Below are 21,333 nucleotides of genomic sequence, written 5' to 3' on the forward strand. Positions count from 1 at the left end.
CGAAAGCTAGTTAAGTACAATGTCTTCCAGAATAGAACTGTCATGGCTACCGTTTACGGTTTCAATACATAAGTTAATGCTTGTCACAAAGTATTTCCTTCACAGCTGTATCCAGTCGAACGAGTCGCTTTGTGTGTTCCTTCCGTTGCATGTCTAACTCTCGGGTCACCCTTGGATATCGTTAGGTTCATCCATTTACGAACAAAATGTAAAGAAAAAGCGTTGTTAGGGAATCTTTCTGGTTACTGATGTTGTTTTGGATATAGCGCCCGCAAGGTCCTCGAGAACAAGTCACTGACTGATGAGGAGCGCATGGACGCACTGGAGAACCAGCTGAAGGAAGCCAGGTTCCTCGCTGAAGAAGCCGACAAGAAATACGATGAGGTCTTTATTCGATGTCGTTTGAGTTGCGCTTACGTGTGAAGAGTTCCCCCTTCGAATACCCCCCCATTGATGTCTCAAGTAACTCAGACTAATCCAAATTTAGTTTTGTTTGACACTAACATTTTCTAACAAGCAACTATGTTGCTTTCCCTTGATTGAGCATGTCTTTCAAATCACGATTTCACGTGATATTTGATTTTCAAACAGTAATTGGAAACATATGCGTGGCCAGATGGCCCGTCCTAATTTCTCTGACACTGTCCCTTACAAGGAGTCTGATCTTGGCTTTCGCCGTACAAGGCGCGACAGGCCCGGTCGCATGTCGTTACATAAGCTTTACCTCCATATACGTAGTCTTCAAGACCGAACGTGATAAGATACCCGTAATTACTATACTCGGCAACTGTATTTCAAGTTTCAAGTCCAAAAGTGCCGACGCAATATTCGGGAATTCACGTCGGTAACTCAATTTTGATTCAGTTTTGTTACAAACATATTAAGCCATAGTAAAGTTAAATATAATAACTCATAAATTGCAACAGTAACTGATAACAGATAATATATTTTAATGGATTGAAGATTAACTATGATTAATTGATTGTCCTAATTCGGTCTCGATGACAACATATATTTTTTGTAGAAATATTTATCGACTGACTTTTGGGTTTTGATGTCCAGGTGGCCCGTAAGCTGGCCATGGTAGAGGCTGACTTGGAGCGTGCTGAGGAGCGCGCTGAGGCCGGCGAATCGTAGGTTTCCAATCTCGAACCCCCCGCACTCCATATTGTTTGGTTGCAACCAAAATTTAATCACATCACCTTTAAATGAACAACCAAATTTGCATACCAAGCAATACAGAGCTAAAGGGGCATTCTGAGACGAGTTTTTGCGCCGTTCTGCATGGTTGTTGATTAGAATTCCTAACGCACCGTAACCCGTTCTACCTACATTGGTATTTTAACTTAGGTTCACCGTTTTTTATTGCATGTCCCCATTCTAGGTCGAGCCGGCGTACGAGACATTTATTTTTACATTTAATTTGCATCGTTAAGTGACATCGCACACGGCTTTTTGCATTAATACAGCATAAGTACAGTTACCCCAGATTATCACGCGATAGCATCGATTTAATAGTACATACTCAGAATACGATGCTGTATCTTTGCATAAAATTGCCATGTGCGATAAGGTGTTGTTCAATTTCATTCCCCAACGTGGCAACACCGCCTTTTTTAAGTACGGTCCAGTGCCATTTATGTCCGTGACGCGACTTAAATGACGCTGTGCCGATAGATAATCAAAACAAGGGTTGCCCCATCTCATGGATATTTCTATACGTTAACTATCATGTCCATGTGTCGACTAAACTTCTTCAGTGTGTGTACCGTAGTGGCTGTAGGCTAGGCCGGGAAATATGTGTGGTATAGGGCAATTTTGTTTTCAGATATGCACGGCATTACACCAGAATTACTGGCCGTATGCGTGCCGCACATATACAAGCGCACACATCACATAGTAGTAACTTTAAAGCACTAGATAGCACATAGATATTTTTTTATAATGTTTACAAAAAGTAAAATTTAGAGCTAAATGTTTTGGGACAACCCTCGTTTATTCTTACGCCGCCGCCCTCGACTGAGCTTGTGTTTTTCGCTTCGCTTTTATTTTAGCATCGGCGATTCCGTCCTAGCACCTCTTGTCACTCGCCGATAACCTGTATCCTTGTAGCATTAGCCCCATCCTAGATCCCTTGCACATGAGCTGGCGCATAGCACCGCCACTGCACACATCGGGTCGAGAGCGGCGCGCTCACTCAAGCGTAACGTAGCGTAGTGTGTGTTGTGTGTGCGTGTACTAACGCGGCCGGCCGCAGGTGGCGCGCAAGCTCGTTATGATGGAGCAGGACCTCGAACGCGCCGAGGAGCGCGCCGACCAGAGCGATAGGTAAGTGGAACACTGACCTTATGTCGATCGAGGAAGATTGAAACTGTTTCCCCAAACCTATCGACGCGGATTCGGCTCTAGCCAACCAGAAATAGCTTGTTAGTATGATGACGCTTACGCGTCGTCGTCGCTGAACGCATGCGTACGCATGTTCATATCATACTAACGAGCGATTTTTGGTCGGCGAAAGCCGATTCATAGTCGATAGGTTTGGGGAGACCCTTAGTCTTCGATAGTACGATTCACACGCCTTGAAATACTAATAGTGCATTATGCAATATGCACCGAACGATACAATAAAATAAGGATAAAATCTCTTGAAGGTGCGGCGTAATGTGGCCATTTCTGAAAACAAGTTTTTAGATATGATTTTACACATAAAATTTTGAGAATTGAAACCGGTAACAAAATGCAGATATTATGGCGTGTTTACCGAGAATTGCATTAACTTTCGTGTCATGAAACAACAAATCTAAGACACAACTAAAATTCAGTCTTACGATCTACTTTAAAACCTAACAGAATTTGGCATTTAGTTTTATTAATTTACCAAGCAAAACTATGATGTAGATATTTTAATGTACCTATTGATTTCTAAAATTTTCGCAAAATAAACGCATAGATATTGAAGCGAGAATATTGCGTGTTCGTTATTTTCAGTTTTTCAGTTCACTTTAATTATGTAATAAAAAACAAAAATTTACGATAAATGTACGAGCAATTAATTATTGTAATTATATTATTATAGTATGTAATGTAATTGAAAGCTTTTAATAAATCTTTGCTTTAAACCATCTATACAAACGCATGTTGTTGACAATTGGCATTTATTTTTATTTAAACATTGCACATACAAAAACAAAGTACAATATTTTTTATTAGTCGACTTAAGATTTCCCAATATTTCCGATCGAATACAATTTCCAGATATCTACAAAAAGTTTATGAAAATGTTTAAATTGAAATAAATGTCAAGTATTACCGTTTTAAAGATTAACCAGCACGCTTTTTGACTCCGCTAGTTTGTATTTGCTCTAGATATTGAATTCAAATATTTAGGTCAGCACGTCCTTAAATTGTTATTGATTGGCTAGCCCTTTGTTGTGAAAGAGTCAACTCCATGTCATTAAATAAAACGTACAAGAAAAAGGCACAATGAACGCTATGTAAACATCATCATCAGGATTTATATGTAGCAATACGTACACTTTAATCGTTGTATTGTCAACCGGCCTGTTAATGTATCTACTGAAATCTAAATTCTATTCTCTATACATCGACATTACGAAACGAAGAAAAATAGTAATGTTCTGAGAAGTTTCCCTCATTTTTTGTTTCCGATAAGGAAAGGCAAAAATTTGTTCTTGACAAGCACATATCTACCTTATTCTATGTATAAGTTATGCATTCTTAAAGTGGTAGAAAGGTAATTGAATCAACTGTCCATAACTAGTAGACTGGATTAATCGGTCAAAAATATATTAGATATATTAGATTTGTATAGGACGCGTGACATGATATTTTCTGATGTGGCTCCTATGTTTCCAGCAAAATCGTCGAGCTTGAGGAAGAGCTCCGTGTTGTCGGCAACAACCTGAAGTCCCTGGAAGTCTCCGAGGAGAAGGTACCTTATCTTATTTTATCTGATGATAATTATCAAACTTTGATCTGTATTATCTGTACAAGGTTATCTAAGCGTGCGTTAAAGATCAGATTTTTATAATAGCTATGGCTAATTCTTGAATGTACCAATCCACAAATGCAAAGTACACTAAAACTTTATGTCGATGACTCCTTTAAGTGTCAAAATCAACGTAAATTTAAATACGATTTTGTAACATCTACAGTGGATAGCTACACAACACGTAGCTAAAATAGGTCACATTCGATCAACATAATTATTTATAATTTGATTTGGATTATAGACAGAGAGAAGTTAAAGTTGACTCACTTAGAAACCTTGTTTTTAATGTACGTTTAAATACCGATGTACCTGAACTGAAGTAGGTTTCTGAACGCGGCTTCTTTATAATAAACACGAAAAGAAAGTAACATTACGCTGAATATTAAATTATCAAAATATTTTAAGACATCATATTTTTTTGTAATATATTAAAGACGCGGTGTTTTGAAATCTACTTGCAAAATGGAGTTCTAATGTTACTGTTAGTTGCTCTTTTGATACTATTCAATATTGATTTTTTTCCTCATTGATGGAAAAACTCTTTGTATTTTGTCCAATCTCTTGGATAAAAGTAATTTTTGAAGTTTCCTTTAATAACGTAAAATTTTAAGATTATGATGCACCAACCAAAATTATCCATTGGAGTTATTATCTTCTACAAACAGCAAGGATTAAAGTTCTAACATAATATTTGCAGAACGACTGTCAATGAAGACGTGTGTAAACTAACTTGTTAGGTTATCAAATATAGGAGTTCAATAACTAAGCTGATAATTTAATACAGGCCAACCAACGCGAGGAGGAGTACAAAAATCAGATCAAAACCCTCACCACCCGCCTAAAGGAGGTGTGAATGCGACCAGCGACGCAAATGATCGCTTGCCTAACTGCATACTGCCTCAATGTAGTGTGTTCTCTATGCCTGATTCACATACAAAAATGCTCAACCTGTAGCCGGCGTCGAAAACGACGCGTAATGATTCCGCTGTGCAGACTGACCAGTGTGACCACATGGTGTGGGAAATGTCAATCAGGCATAGAACGTAGTGCGTCTTAAAACTTTTTCGTATTACGTTACCCTCCTCTCACTTTTTATTTGGCTGTTGTTTTCTTTCTCTAGCGTTCTAATCTAGTGTATGTTCGTTGTTTTCTACGCGCGGCGTTGCCAAAAACACTGTAACATAAGGCAACGCTGTGTGTGCATGAAGTTTCGTTTTCGTTTTGTGTTTTTCGTTAATAAGTAACAATCACAGGCTACGCAAAGGGAAGAGACGTTCGAGGGGCAGGTGAAACTTCTGGACGCACAACTGAGAGAGGTAAACCGCGGTCTGAGAGTAGATAGCGGTTGCGGTTGTAGATAGGATCATCCATCGCCATCATGTTGGGATTGTAGTTGCTTTAAACTGTGTGAAGTGATTTAGACGAATGCCTCGGTACAAGTCGACGGATCTTGGTCTTTGTCTTTTCGAAGTTATACTCTCATTTTATAACGACATATCGATAACAAATGTGACTTAACTTTGATTGAGTGACAGCGTCTAGGTTCTGATTATAATATTTCGTGGCATTTTTAGGATCTTCATACAGTTTAAAGCGTCCTTAGGCTAGGTATGGTGTAGGAGAGCAGCGGTTGGTGCTTCATCTATGTATGTACAGGTCTATCCTCTGTGCAATAATTCTATCCCCTATGTATGTCTTGCGCCTGTATTGTGACTGTACGCTTTATGTTCCTTTGGTCAACTTGTGCCTGTCTTCAGATGTCATGATTTATTTTCCAATCGTCCCATTAACATTTTAGTGAATCAAGTAACGTAGTAGGTCAATATCAGAAAAGTTTTGTCTGCTGTATTTTATCGAACGTGTTTTTGACGAAGTGTTTCATGATTTTGATGATATTTATCATTGTTTGGTGTCCATGATCGAACAATCAGTAATATGATCAAATTATAGAAACATCGTCAAAAATGCATCCAAAGTTTGGCGTACCATCCTTCTTACTATCCATGTCCATGCTCTAAATGTGTGGAAATTTTCTAACGTCTCTTGAGCATCGACGTCTAGGCAATTCTATGCTGCTGCTCGATATAAAGTTTGGTGCAACGCTTAGCGTTGACTAGACGCCTACACTTAAAAGACGTTAGTACACCTAACTGTAAAAGTGGGATCGGTAAAGCGGTCGCGACATCTGGAGAAGGAACAAGCGAATCGTACAATCGCAACGGGCGCACTCGAGCTGTGAGTAATACCCGTGTGTGTCAGGCCATGGCGTCCCGTGAGCACGTGGAGGATAAGATCCACGGCCTCTCCGCTAAACTGTCGCAGGTGAGTCTCGGTTCATGGGGGCGGAGTACTGGCGACACCGACAAATCGAAAATCATCTGTCTCTTTCACTCCAGGCAAAAACTATTCTGTCTATTTTATTCGATGCTAAAGAGATGGAGATGACGATTTTAGATTTTTCGATGTTGGCCGTCGGTCTTATAACGAGTAACAGTCATATACAAACGGTTACACTGTTGTATGTAGTTGTTACTCTGGTTCCGTGGTGGAGCGCAAAAATAAGTATCAAGGTCGATCTGGCAGCTTTTCTATATAAAAAATTTGGAATTAACTCGAGTTCTTGGAAATTTCTGAAGTGAAAATTGTATTTTTGGTATATTATGATCGTGTTTATGAAGTACTGAAATAAGATATATTCTTATAAGTATACGATACACAATTACTTGTATGAAAAAAAATCTAATGACAGACTGAAATCTTATAGAGAAACTACCAGAAAAGAATCTTTTTCAAAACTATTTTCTATATTTTTTATACAAATAAAGTTCTTTATTAGATATAATCACATCATGACCATGTTTTGTAGTCAGAACACAGTATTTCAGTAGTGGGTAACGGTACATTGTTGTCTAGTTAGAGCCCGGCAACTTAGCTGCTAGCGGTGAAGGTAAATGCATGAGTTGTGGTGCTTAGCTTTCATTAACAATGTGTTATTTGTTTTTATATTTAAGTTTTTTTTTTATAATTATATTAAACAAAAATAACTTTTTTAAAATTTAAAATTCATTATCCCGGATTATCGGTAGCAAAAGTATTCAAATTCTAAAAAAGTTTTTATTACTTACAACGATTCCTTCATGTCGGATAAAAAAAAGTAAGTAGTTAATGTATACATTTTGACATCTGACTAGTGTTGGGACAAAATTTATCGACACATTTTTGTATCATAAATGTCGATGTCTATTTACGAAAAATAATTTGACGGTAATCAACATAATTGAACATCAGATTACAGTTGTCCATATTTTAAATAAAAAATTAATTTTTTTAATATCTATTCCAATATAAAATTCAATAATTATAGATTCAGATATAGTACTTAACAGTACATATTATGCACACATTATATAATTTAACTATCAAATGAATTTAATTCTCATTATTGTTAATGAAAATTACAATACAAGATGTTTATAAAATTGCTACCGAATCCGTTGTATCAATAAATTAACTGAAAAAGTTTGCATGTGTTTGATCATTTCAACAGGAAACAGTCCACTTTTATAAAAGTTTCGTTATTGCAACTTGTTATTTTTTTACAACTTACAATTTCTTGTCGATTGGGAACTGTTGTTAAAATTGGGCTGTTTTCGCCTCAAGTTCAGGTATTTACTTTTTTTTAAATAATTGCAGGCTGAAGCCCGCGCTGAGTTCGCTGAGCGCTCCGTGCAGAAACTCCAAAAGGAGGTCGACAGGCTCGAAGGTAATATTTATTCCTGTTATAAATATATTAGGAATTTTATAAGAAACTTCGGATAACATTTTGACAAAGCATTCTGGACCTAGTAGGTAAATTATTGATAAGATCAGTTATTTGTTAAAGTAACACTATACCTTTTTCTTATTGTCACATATACCAACTATAAAATAAACTACAGTAAAGAATACTAAACTTAATCTTTATTATGGATGCTTCTTCAAAATGTATAAATAAAATTGAAATTTAGGAAAAAATATTAATATTATCTACCCAATTGCTAGTTTTCAAGGTTCTCCAGATCTATTACACTCTACTGCAGTACGGTTAAGTCGATTTAAAGTACCTCAAGTCAAGTTATAACATGTTTGACAGAGCTTGATCATTAATGCACAGTCATCAGAACTGGCTTTCTTCTTGACTCTCAAAGCTAAGCTCAGCTATAGACGTAAAGCTTATTTACTTACTTCATTGCGCTATTAATTACTGATTTTATTTAAATCATAGTAACAGTTTTAGTTTTTTATGATTTTATTTTTTTAAGCATTGTCGATTACACATTTGTTGATGGCACATAAACAAGAAAAAAAACTTTATTTATCTTTTGACGATTTAAAATCGTTAATTAATACTATCGATATCTTTTAGTTACTATCGATATGTTAATAATTCATACGGCATAAATATCCAAAACTCTTGTTCTTCTCTAAATTGTGCCTGAAACGAATGTGTGTTCGATTTTAATTATCAATATTAGAGCTCATTTACACAACAACCTTGAACGATATAGAACTTCAATCACAAATCTTAGATATCACGCGAAAGGTTTGTAGGTGAGCTCTGATACTCAATTACATAATTTTAGCATGTCTTTGTGTAGACTGCTCGATCGCTGTATTTATTATAGTGAAGCATGGATTTTGATTTCTGTTGTTTTTTCTTTGTTTTTGATTCACATATTTTCTGTCGTTTGGTGACATACCTATTTCATACTTTATACATAAGTGCACCCTTCTCTTCACATCACATACTATAACAAAGAGATTGATGCACTGTTATTTTTATTATAATTTAATACCCGGGAAAGTACAATGCAACATTTAATGATTGAAATTACTTCGCGATAAATAAAATAGTGAGATCTAACGTATGTTGCCGCTCTGATAACCCCACAAGTCACAACGACAGATAATGTTTGAATGTGTTGTGTGTTCTGACCGTGGCCGCGTCGCCTTGCAGACGACCTGGTTGCCGAGCGCGAAAAGAGCAAACTCCTGCAGGAGGAGATGGAGGCCACGCTCCACGACATCCAGAACATGTGAACGCGTGACCGCCGCGCGCCCGCCCGCTCATCGATATCGATTCCCGACGCTAGCGCGCTTTCCCAACCCTACAACTGTCATTTGAAAGCGGAACGCGCCCTAGCTTTTTTTTTCAACTCGGCATAGATATTATTTTATTTTTTTGACTTGAGAATCGATGCCCGCTGAGCCGGCCGGCGCCTAGATGTTACTAGCTATAGAGTAATTGCCAGCCGCTTCTATTGTAACGTCGAGTGTTCGCTACGACACCACTGCCATGTGCAATTTTTTTTAATTTGATACACAAATTTACTAATATTTTTTGTTGAGAAGTGTACTCGTAAATCCTCATTTGTTTTAGTCATTATTTATCGAGAGTGACTGATAGCCGGTTTCGGTTGTATGCAGCTTAGTAAGAACTTACGGCACTCCTAGTTCTAAGGGAAAATGTTGACATTCCAAAATGGGGACCAAAATGTTAAATACATTCAGCATTTGTCAAACTCTAAAGTCATTCCAGTAGCGTAGAACAAACTAGATACCAACGTCAATGAAATAAGATTTCGGCAGTAATTCTGATGTATTCAGATGTAGCAAGTCTGTCTGCAATTCAATGAACTCTTACTTAATTTTAGATAAGAGATTAGATGTTTTATTTAATGAGTGATGGTAAGCATATGATATTTATAAGAATATACTTGCTATGAAGTATTTTGATATTCTATTTTGTTTCGAGTATGATTTTTCTTGTGTCATAATTTGAGTTTGTTGCTATTTATTTAAATTAATCGATGAAATGACCGCGAGTACCGCCCGCCGTTCATACATACAAATACTTATGGAAATGTGAAAAATATAAAATTACGTTCGATAAATCGAGGGGAATCCGTCTTTTAATGTTATCGATTAATGAAACGGTAGATAAGTTCGTGAGAAATAAATTAATGAATTTAAGAGTATTCTAACACAAGTGTTTATAAATATATATTATCATTATTTTTAACTCGGTGTTGTTTTTTTGATACTAATCCGTGTGCTCCTTCTAACATCCCTCTCACTAATCTCATCGATTCTATCAGCTATAAACAGAGTCATTGTAATTATTCATATCATTTGTGATCCATCAACGATTCGGAAGAGGAATGATCAAAAACGAAATCACCACGAGGAAGCATCGAAGAATGTACCCGTATATCATTCGGCACGGGGCATGGCCCGACCCTATCCTATGCATCATGGTTCCCACGCGCACGCGCACGAGACGCGGCACTGACGGCCCGGCCTGCCGCAGATGAGGTGATCAACGAGAGCGAGCGCGTCAACGACATGGGGCTCGACCTCGACGACTCGTTCGTCGAGATCATCCCCGGCGTCGACCCCTCCGAGCGGCAGATGGTCGCCATCCGCGCCGAGCGCGCGCGCCTCGCCGAGCTGGCGCGCATCGAGGCCGAGCGCATCGCCGAGGCCAAGCGCAAGGAGGAGGAGCGCCTCGCCGAGATCGCGCGCCAGGAGGCCGCCAAGCGCGCCGCCGAGGAGGCCGCCGCGCTCGCCGCCGCCGCCGCCGAGGAGGACCGCATCCGCCTCATGGAGGAGGCGCGCATCGCCGCCGAGCTCGCCGACGTCGAGCTGCAGGCCCGCCTCGCCGCCGAGCGCCAGCGCAAGGCCGAGGAGGCCGCCTTCCAGGCCGCCGCGCTCTCGCAGGAGGGCGTGTTCGAGCGCGAGGGCTCCGTCTCGCATCTCACGCAGACCACCGACGAGGACCTCGAGGCCGCCAAGGCCGCGGCCGAGGCCGCCGCGCTCGCCGCCGCCAACGCGCCGCCGCCCGCGCCCGCGCCGGCCCCGGCTCCGGCCGAGGGCGCGCCCCCCGCCGACGCCGCCCCGGCAGACGGCGCGCCGCCCGCTGACGGTGCCCCCGCGCCACCAGCGGATGCGGCTCCCGCCGCCGAGGCCGCGCCGCCGTCTTAAAAACACCTTCCCTACCTCAAAAAATATACGCTTCGGATCTACGTAATCAAACTGCGGCGTAACATTGTCAAATTCTATTTTTTATCGTCAAATTAAACGAAAAACGAGCTATAGCTGATGGAATAGTCTTTCGATTAGGTTTAGTGTCCGTGTTGCATGCGCGTGGTGTCACGTCCCGCGGCTGACCGCGTCGGTTTGTGCAGACGACCTGATCTCGGGCAAGGAGATGTTCCACGAGATCGGAGGCGAGCTGGACGTCGCGTTCGACGACCTCGGCCTGGAGGCGCCGCCGCCGCTGCCGGCGCACGGCCCGCTGCACGCCGTGCCGCCGGCCACCTGCGACCTCTGCACCTGCTGCCATTGATCGCCGACTCGCCAATATCACTCGCATTTACAAGCCTACAAACCTTACATACCCATAACTATAATTATCAACCAAACGCTTCTACTAAATTCTAAAACCGCATGACCGATTGACTTTCGAGCGAAACGCTTGAGGTAACAGCAAGACCGGCGCATGGCTTCGGAATAAAAAGGATCACGACATGTAAGCGCTCATTTTCTTTTTCATACGCTGCTAATAAATGCGATACTTGACTTGGAGAAAAAATGCTACACTTTAATAAAATATGCGCCTACGGAAATTGTACGCGCATTTGATGTTTAAGTTCAATATTGCTATTACAAAATTCTAGGAGTTAAAGCATTGATCAATTCTTGCATTCCTGAAGAGCCCTAAAAGTAACTATAATTACGTACCTACTTAACAGTCATATGTATAACGCAAATACGCGTTTATACACCATCAAAGTAATGTATGTAAGGTCCTTATTGGTTAATGAGAAAAAGGGCATAAAAGAGAGAAAATAAACACTTCTGTGTCTCCTAATTTATGACTAAAATCTCTTAAAATATACAGACGAGCTCGTCGCCGAAAAGGAGAAGTACAAGGACATCGGAGACGACCTGGACACCGCGTTCGTGGAGCTCATCCTCAAGGAATAACCGAGCCCTGGCCACCCTGGCAACACCACCTGCCCGCGATTCACATTATCTGTATAAACGTATCTTAATTTATATTTTATACTCCTGATTTAAAGTATTACAAACCATAGGTTTATGGCGGTATTTATTTTCGTTTAATTTAATAAATAATTTATTAATTAGATGGGTTGTTTTACTTATTCACATAGCTACCTACTTTAAATATGATGAATTAAATAAAATATGAACAATTTGTGGCCCTACCCTACTGGTTTGATTTTGTGACATGACATGAGCAATCTATCTATGAATTAAAAGAAAGTACAGTATAAATATCTATGTTGATACGGTTGACGTCTATATGTATATGCCACAAAATCAGTCACAGAGTCACAGATTAAAAGATTTTGAAGTTATGCATTTGTGAGTTGACACGTTCACTGGCCAGTGACCTCAAAGATGGGTAACGGTAACGACCGATGGTAACGACAAGTCTTATTACTACAGTGCAATGCTGTAACGTTTACAATTTAGAGCGGGCCAGTGAATGTGTTACTTTCGATGCCATGTCAAACAGATATCGGTAATACTAGAAGACGAATCACTATATTATAGATTGTTCATCATAGATCCCAGAAGAGAAATATAATTTATTAAGTAGGTATCTAATAAAAGCTGCTAAAATCTAAAAAAACAAGACATTTATCACCTACCTGTTGGCACATTCCATTTTTGTTATAAGTAATTAATTATATCATGTTACAGAAGTGAAGTCTTATTTTCTTAACAGTGTTACCATTTATTTGAATAAAATAAATGACTTCTTAAGTTATTTATTTATTTATATACTAGGTATTGCCCGCGGTTTCGCACGCGTTAGAAAGAGACAAAAAGTAGCCTATGTCACTCTCCATACCTTTAACTATCTCCACTTAAAAAAAACACGTCAATTCGTCGCTCCGTTTTGCCGTGAAAGACGGACAAACAAACAGACACACACACTTTCCCATTTGTAATATTAGTATGGATTTTACGTTTTAAGTAGCTAGTTTCATCACGCTTCGCTTGTTAATAAATAGATGGCTTAAAATGGTAAGTAGCCTATTTTGTATTTTATAATTTGCTTAGTAGTAAAGTACCTAGTCGCACGCATTATTGTCATGCATAGTTCTAAACTTCTAAATAAGGACAATAAAATGGATAGAATGTGAATGAAGTTTTGTATAAAATGAAATAGTTATTTGTTATACAAGGGGGCAAAGTTGTTTTTTAACACACGAGAAGTAAAATACATTGCACTCGAGTGTAACACAAAACTTTTCCCCTCACTATATAGCGAGGAAACTACAACGCAAAAAATGCGTTTATCACTGCTTCCAGTAGTTCCACAGGTGGTAAATCATCTTGAATACTAGATTCACCTACTTTTATCAACTTTAGAGCAGTAAATTTTACTTTGTTCAAGGTCAAATTACTTTGCCCACTTGGATGCGTTTTTACCCGCTGGTATTAAAGGACAAAACACGTGTTTCCGAGCTAGTGAGGGGAAAACCATATTTTTGCGCAATCGGAATCTGAATAGATTATAAATTTACTCACGCACACACACACATTTTTACATTCATACAAAATATAGGTTAGGCAGGGATACCTATACTTGCTAAGCTTTTATTCTCAATCTTGTATTGCTTGCGTCGCTCCTACTCTTAAATGGCTACAGCGACAGACGAAAAAAGCGTGATGATCATCATACATAGGTCTGAATCTATCTGTAGGTATTCTAATACATAGGTACCTATATCAGATTACTAGATACAGTTACCTACAATTTTATTTTTAATTAAAAAATTTAATTTAATGTTCAGTCAACATCAGTATTGTATGGTCTTGATACTCGTGACGAAGACACCTAAGATTTCACCAATTAATCGCTGAGCACCTGAGCCCATTTATTATTTATAGCAATTTGTTAGCGCTTCAATAGTTTTGATACGACCGAAGATCGTTGCAAAATCGAGTCAAAAGTCAAAATCATTCGTGAGATGCGCGCCAATAAACAATGAGATTGTGAAGGTCGTATCTAAACCATTTCGAAGGAATAACAAATTGTTGAACGTGAATCGGATGCCTTGAGTTACCAACTTGGCGACTAGGTATTCTTAGTCTTAATAACTATACTTAACGACTATACTACTAGTTATTATGTTCGGCAGAAGTAGCTGTGGAAGCCTTAGCTAGTGTTCAATAAGATGGAGCATTTTAAATCCATGAGTCGCGAATACTTAATGGCACTCACAAGTACCCTTTAAGTTTTCTATAAAATCTATAATGTGCTCATTTCCGCTCCTACATCTGCTCTCAGTCACTTCTGCTGTAATTTTAAAGTACTAAAATCATGGGACGGTCAATACTCATATTAGAGAAGGGCGCCAATGGTGCGTTGCTCTGAACATTGCGACAAGACGCAACGCACTAATGCAACCAGACCCTAACCTAGCATAACCTGTTGCTTCCTTTATATTTACTAACCACTAACCCTTACAGACGAGGTGCTAGAAGAACGCAGTAAGTACAAGGCGATCGCTGAGGAGGTGGACCAGACGTTTGCTGACCTGTCCGGCTACTGAAGAAATAAACGAGACGCCATCTTGCGCGGAATGGCGGGAAAATGATTAAAAACTAAACGCTCATACAGAGGGCTCTATGGTTTTGCCGCTTAGGGCTTCTAGTGACTTCGCAATTTGGCATGCGATTTTCTATAGTAAGTAGGAGCAACGAATATAACTGTTCGATCAAATTCTGCGGTGTAGGTATAGCAAATCACATGCAATTTTCGGCAACGGGCCGTCGGGCCATTGTTGTGTTGCCAGACAACTTTAATAAATTTATTATATGATTAGAAGGAGAGTGATTTTAATAAATTCGTTACAAACTTAAAAAAGACCTAAAGAGCTACTTTAATGAAAATATAATGTCTGTAGTTTAATGTAACGTAATTACAACGGTAAAGCGGTTGAGATTCGCAGGTCAGACAGAGACAAAAGTAATAGTCCCTAAAGTCGATCAAATCGATGAGCGCCCTCTGTAGTGAGAATTAGTAATTAATCCTATTAATAAGCGCGCATTGCGGGCTCAATTTGCTTTCTACTTCTTTATATTTTGCGATGTGCACATGAAAAAAAGAATTGGTGAGTTATATATGTGACTAGTTAGAGTGGCTTTGACGGTGAGCAATTTTAAAATGCCTAATACTTATATGGATGTTAGTGTTCACCTTAATATTGAAATATTATTGTTATTCACATCCAGCCCATTAGTTCATGTTAAATAAAAATTCATCAAATTTTAAAATTGTAATTTTTGATACCTGTACAAAATTGTTATTTAGAAGGAAGATGATGAAATGGAAATAAATGAGTTGATCGAAGCATTTTTCATATTTTTCGTTTGTAAAATCTGAAAATTCGAATTGAAATTAAAGTCCTGAACATTTATTTTCGCCAAAGTGCGCTTTTTATTAGTAGATCACTGCCGATGTAATTATACATTTTAATGTATTTTAAATACTCGTATGTTCAATAGTAATAAGAAACAATGAGATAAAACTTAAATAAAGTTACACTAGGTTTGTAATTTTCATTTTGTACTTTTGAAAATACGAATGAATGTAGTTTTCGTAAGTTGCGATTTTCATGTTTTTTTAACGAGTAATTTTATTGAAATGCATTTACCTACTTATGAGAGTTATGAATAGGTAAAAATAATCTTATGAAATAACATGATGATGTTTGCTATCACAGTATGTATGTGTATCCTTTGGATTATATTCGCGAAATGAATTAGTGAGTTTTTTATACTGATGTTAGACTGAGTAGCGCACACCACACTGTCTTAACACTTTAGCAACCAGAAACCCGCCTGGTGGGTACTCGTGAACTTTGCTCAGATGCCGGACAACTCGCTGGGCGGGTTCTCGCCATAAAAGCGGGTTGTTATAAATTGCGATCGGTTTCTGACGTAGTTTTTGCCTGGTAGTGAATGTGTTAAATACCTACACCATTCCCAAATCTAGAAAATAAGATTTACCGTCAAAATAGTATTCGAGAAAAAATGTTATTGTCCATAAGAAAGACTTTTTATTCTATAGGACCTTTATTTATAGAATGCCACAATTTGCTTACAAAGAAATAAGCAATAATATACATACTTATTTTTCTCGTTTTGGGAATAATATTGTTCTAGAAATCTTATTAAAAGAGAAATTTAATTGAATTAATTGAACAAAGTTGAAGCAAAAATACTCAAAAGTAATATAATTTAAAAAACAGTTAATGCACAGATAAAATGCATAACGTGCCTACGGTGCGCCAAAATGAACATGCCTCAGTTTCTCCTATTTAAGTAGGTACTTTATTTTGTCCTATCTCCGGTAAAGATGTTGGGCATGAATTAATTCATTAATGAATCTACTGCTGTTCTCACGTTATTATATCGCTATTACTGCGACATGTTTCGGGCCAATTTGGAGGCCCCTCTTCAGGCATAATAGGAGTTCACGCGGCGGCTAAACTCTGTGGACAAATTGGCCCGAAACATGTCGCAGCAATAGCGATATAATAACGTGAGTATCTACAACCGTAGATTCATTAATTATTTGAATATGTTTCACGAAAGTTTAATGAATTAAATCCTATTTTAATGTGTGAATGTCATATTTGCCTGACTTATTTAACCCTTTCAATGTCACACCTACTTTGTTGTAACAACACACTAAGATTGAGGAAATGTAGCGCGCGTCAAACTTAGTTGGCGTTCAAAGGGTTAATTTTACCTAATATAAGTAGATTTTGTAATATTTTCAAGATTAAGCTTAAGTTGGTTCCATACAACTCAATGACTGCTTAGTTTGTAATGTAGCTTCCCGTTCCAAACTTACATGCTGTAACTTTTCATTCCAATAAAATATACTTTTTACTATTATTTTGTTTCATTTACCTAATATAAATACAAGTTGGACTGATGACCTGGTGAAGGTCGCGGGAGTCCGCTGGTTGCGGGCGGTGCAGGCCCCGTAGCCGAATGTCATTTCTACGACGCGAAACGAAAACGAAACGCCGCGAAAGGTAGTCTACATATACGCAAGAGCGATAGAGATAGATATCTACGAGCGTTTTGTTTCCTGAGCGTTTGTGCGTACGTACAGTCAAGTGTAAAAATATGGGTGCGTACAACTTATCAAAAATATGTCCCATAGCACTTTATGTCGGCGGAATAATGTCTCGGTACATATTTTTGAGCGGATAAAATCGATACGTATTTTTGCACTTGACTGTACCCAAGACAGGTCATTGTGGCAACATTTGGGGGAGGCCTATGTCCAGCAATGGACGTCTTACAGCTGATATGATGATGATGAATATACTAACAAATAACCTAACCACAAAATTAAAATTTTGAATAAGCCCCCGACCGCGACATAGTAGACCGATTTTCACGAAACATGGCTAAGAACACTCCCGACTAACTCAGCTTTCAGACAAAAAAAACTAAATCTAAATCGGTTCAGCCGTTCGGGAGCTACGGTGCCACAGACAGACACACACACAGACAGACAGACAGGCAGACAGACACGTCAAACTTATAACACCCCTCCGTTTTTGCGTCGGGGGTTAAAAATATGTATTTTAATTTTAGAACAAAACGGGACTTAATCGCGACACTTACATTTATATTAGGCCCGACGTTTCGAACATCACATTATGTTCGTGGTCACGGGTAGACTGGCGAAATTATGAGTGCAAATCGTGTTAGTCTAAATCAATATATAATATGTATTTTTTTATTAAACTGGAGTCTGTCTGGAGGTCGATTCTATTTATAATGTAACCTTTTAACCGATAGCTAGGATAGGACATATAAATACGAAACAATACCTACTTAGCTCATTTCACCGCAATTTGATAAAACTTTCATAAATATAGGTATAAAGAGTTAGTTCGTTTTCACATTATCCGATCCGATGTCGGACGGAGTTCAATAGAAAAAATCCAAGATGGCGCCTGTACATACATACATACATACATACATACATACATACAATCACGCCTGTTTCCCAGAGGGGTAGGCAGAGATCACGGATTTCCATTTACTACGATCCTGACAAACCACTTTCGCTTCACACACTTTCATAACATTTCTCATACACGCTCGTCGGTTTCGAGTACTTCTGACCTGGCCTCTTTGCAATATTTCCCCGATTTGATCAAGAAAAGTTCGCCTAGGTCTTCCACTACCAACTGACCCTTCCACTCCTTTTTCATATACTTTCTTCGTTAATCTCCTCTCATCCATCCTCTCTACATATCTCTCTCTGGCGCCTGTAATGTATGGGATATCGGTCCGACATCCGATATCGGATCGGATAATGTGAAAACGCACTTACACACACAAAGAATTATACGTTATTAGTTATGGTTTTCATATTATAAGGTAGTATCAAAACCATAACTAATGTATAACGGCCGTGTCGGTGCCTTAATAACAATCAGACAAGCTCGCTCCATCGTAGGCCACGTCTTCGCCTCGGCTAGTCTGTGACCCTGAGGAAGCCCATTTATAATAAATATAAATAAAGAATCTGCGTGAGTAATCTTCTGGTCGTATCAAACCAATACAATAACAATTTCTTTTTTTTTATTGGCTTCCTAATGATTTGCCAGTGTCATTTCGATTTTTAAATCAATGTAATAAATTTTGTTCGAAGTATTAAGGGCCGGTTGCACCAAACCGTCTGTCTCCGTTAAAGCGTTCGTTAAATTTTATTTTATGGGAAGTTCCATAGACGTCTGCTGCGTGACGATGATGTGTCTGTCAAATGTGGTTGATGCAACTTGCCCTTAGACATACAATTTACACATAGCTATCAATATCAATCCATTTTGATAAAGATCAATAGGCTACTAGACTCGTATCGAATTTAGCACATCAAGTTATTGTTTTCTGTATTGTTTGACTTAAGAAATCAATATTTATAGCTTGCGGGGATTAAAAGTGCGTGATGACTGCGTATTTTTAATTAAAGATGTGTGTATGTTTTTTTAAATTATGAACTCCGAAAACGGTGTTGGCCATTGGAGTGACGTCACATAATTCAAATCAACTATGGAAATTAGAGGTACTAATCTAATCTCCATAGAAGCAACCTCTAGGTATTGTATTAAAATTCATAAGTAGTCGTTGCTCGGCTGTGACAGTGGCAAATATTTTTTCTAAATCGACTTACGTCATGTCATAGATATTCTATAGATTAACATGGCTGATGTTGTTTTTGCCTGATCACGTAAAAGTAAACTTTAAATTATTTTTTTGCGGGTTTTTAAGTCGTAATAAAATATGGTACTATTTTTTTTCGTTTAATTAGACAGTAATTAATAATATAAGAGAATAGTGCTCTCGAGGTATGTCAGCGCGTAGCAAGTTGTTACTCTACGGTCTACACGATCATGCTACGGTCTACGCCGCCGTAGCATATGTCGCGATTGTCGCGGAGCTTTGCCTACGCAGAGGGTCACACTGACCAGCTGAATGCCCTGAAGCAGCCTGAACGAATAATTTAATTATGAAGTGTTTTCGCTTTTTTCCTGACGGCAATTGTAAAATAATAGTTTATCTACATACATATCATCATAAGGCCTCTTACATCTTGACAGATGATTTAAGCAGCGTCTGAATGCGAGAGACAACGCCTCGCGTGACTATATAGACCTATCCGGGAGCGACATGCCCGTCCGCATTTCGTACACGTAAATTGAGGCCCCACCGCCGAGGCGAGAGTATCGCGACTGTGTCTTTTTGAACGCTTTACGGCTAAGACCGTTTTCACATTATCCGATCCGATATCGGGTGTCGGAAGGATTTCAATGGAAAAAATCCAAGATGGCGCCTGTAATGTATGGGATATCGGTCCGACATCCGATATCGGATCGGATAATGTGAAAACGCACTAAGTCTTGAAACCAGGTGTTATCGTGGGTTTCTCTACCTTTTGCGACGATACTTCTCCACTCATTGCGGTTCGATGCAAGTTCGTCCCACGTGTTACAGTCGATGCCGAACGCAACCAAGTCACGCTTTATGCAATCCTTAAATCGTAGTATGGGTCGACCTACGCTACGTTTCTCGAACGCGACTTGGCTTAGCATAGTCTGCCTGGGCAAACGAGTGCTGCTCATGCGGTGCACGTGCCCTAGCCACCTCAAACGTCTCTGTTTGAGTAGTGCGGTGATGCTATGCAGCTGTGCGATCTCCAGCACTCTCTGGTTGGTAACCTTGTCCTTCCATGTGATGTTAAGAATACTTCGAAGGCAGCGCATGTGATACACGTTGAGTCTTCGTTCATGTTTAGCGTAAGACGTCCAGGTTTCGGCGCCGTACAAGAGTGTGCTTAAGACACAAGTCTGATATACAGCCATTTTGGTCCTAATGGTAAGGTATTTGTTATTCCACACTCTTGTACGCAGCCTGCCGAACGTTGTAGCCGCCTTGCCGATGCGAACGTTGACCTCTCCATCTAGGGATAGGTTGCTCGACACAGACGATCCAAGATAACAGAACTTATCAACGACTTCTAAGGGCTCACCCTCCAGCAAGATGGACGGCTGGAAAGTGTAACCCTGCGCTAAGATTACGGTCTTCTTAGTATTTATAGACATGGAGAACAAGTAACATATACATATAAGTTCATACATATAAGTTCTCTATAATATGTTCTGTTCAGAAGAAAAAATATACAATGAAAAAAAAAATGCCTGTTCCATAGAAACGAGCGACATCGAGTCGAAATGTTTGAAACAGACAAATATGGAACGTTTCAAAAGTGAACTGACAGTCAATCACTTTAGTAGCTGATATTACCTCTTACATGAATTTAGGACAATTTAGGTTATAATATATCCGTACGGAAGCGCTGGTGGCCTAGCGGGAAGAGGGTGCGACTTTCGATCCGGAGGTCGCGGGTTCGAACCCCGGCTCGCACCAATGAGTTTTTCGGAATTTATGTACGAAATGTCATTTGACATTTGCCAGTCGCTTTTCGGTGAAAAAAAACATCGTGAGGAAACCGGACTAATTCGAATAAGGCCTAGTTACCCTTCAGGTTGGAAGGTCAGATGGCAGTCGCTTTCGTAAAACTGATGCCTACGCCAAATCTTGGGACTAGTTGTCAAAGTGGACCCCAGGTTCCCATGAGCCGTGGCAAATGCCGAGATAACGCAAGGAGGATGATATCTGTACGGATGGATGTAGATGTATGCAAC

General features: G+C 39.1%; 2 protein-coding genes across 15 annotated transcripts in view; one reads left to right on the top strand and one right to left on the bottom strand.

Moving 5' to 3' along the window:
* The window catches only part of LOC125233762 (tropomyosin-2), a 42,753-nt gene extending 30,552 nt beyond the window's left edge, over positions 1-12,201 (top strand). For 3 of the 14 annotated variants that reach the window (XM_048139840.1, XM_048139847.1, XM_048139848.1), the window contains 6 exons: positions 267-384; positions 1,063-1,133; positions 3,877-3,952; positions 4,797-4,859; positions 7,706-7,775; positions 10,362-11,158. In XM_048139840.1, the coding sequence (XP_047995797.1) occupies positions 267-384; positions 1,063-1,133; positions 3,877-3,952; positions 4,797-4,859; positions 7,706-7,775; positions 10,362-11,035 (1,072 nt within the window). In that variant the 3' untranslated portion in view covers positions 11,036-11,158. Of the gene's footprint in view, positions 1-266; positions 385-1,062; positions 1,134-2,257; positions 2,329-3,876; positions 3,953-4,796; positions 4,860-5,265; positions 5,329-6,271; positions 6,335-7,705; positions 7,776-9,008; positions 10,074-10,361; positions 11,159-11,954 lie in introns of those variants that run through there. The other 11 variants (XM_048139841.1, XM_048139849.1, XM_048139853.1 and 8 more) reach the window with 9 other exon arrangements.
* The window catches only part of LOC125233768 (beta-ureidopropionase-like), a 494,359-nt gene that overhangs the window by 87,391 nt on the left and 385,635 nt on the right, over positions 1-21,333 (bottom strand). The gene's annotated exons all lie outside the window — the stretch shown is intronic.

Source organism: Leguminivora glycinivorella, chromosome 15 (genome assembly GCF_023078275.1).
Source record: "Leguminivora glycinivorella isolate SPB_JAAS2020 chromosome 15, LegGlyc_1.1, whole genome shotgun sequence".
Classification (NCBI taxonomy): Eukaryota; Metazoa; Arthropoda; class Insecta; order Lepidoptera; family Tortricidae; genus Leguminivora; species Leguminivora glycinivorella.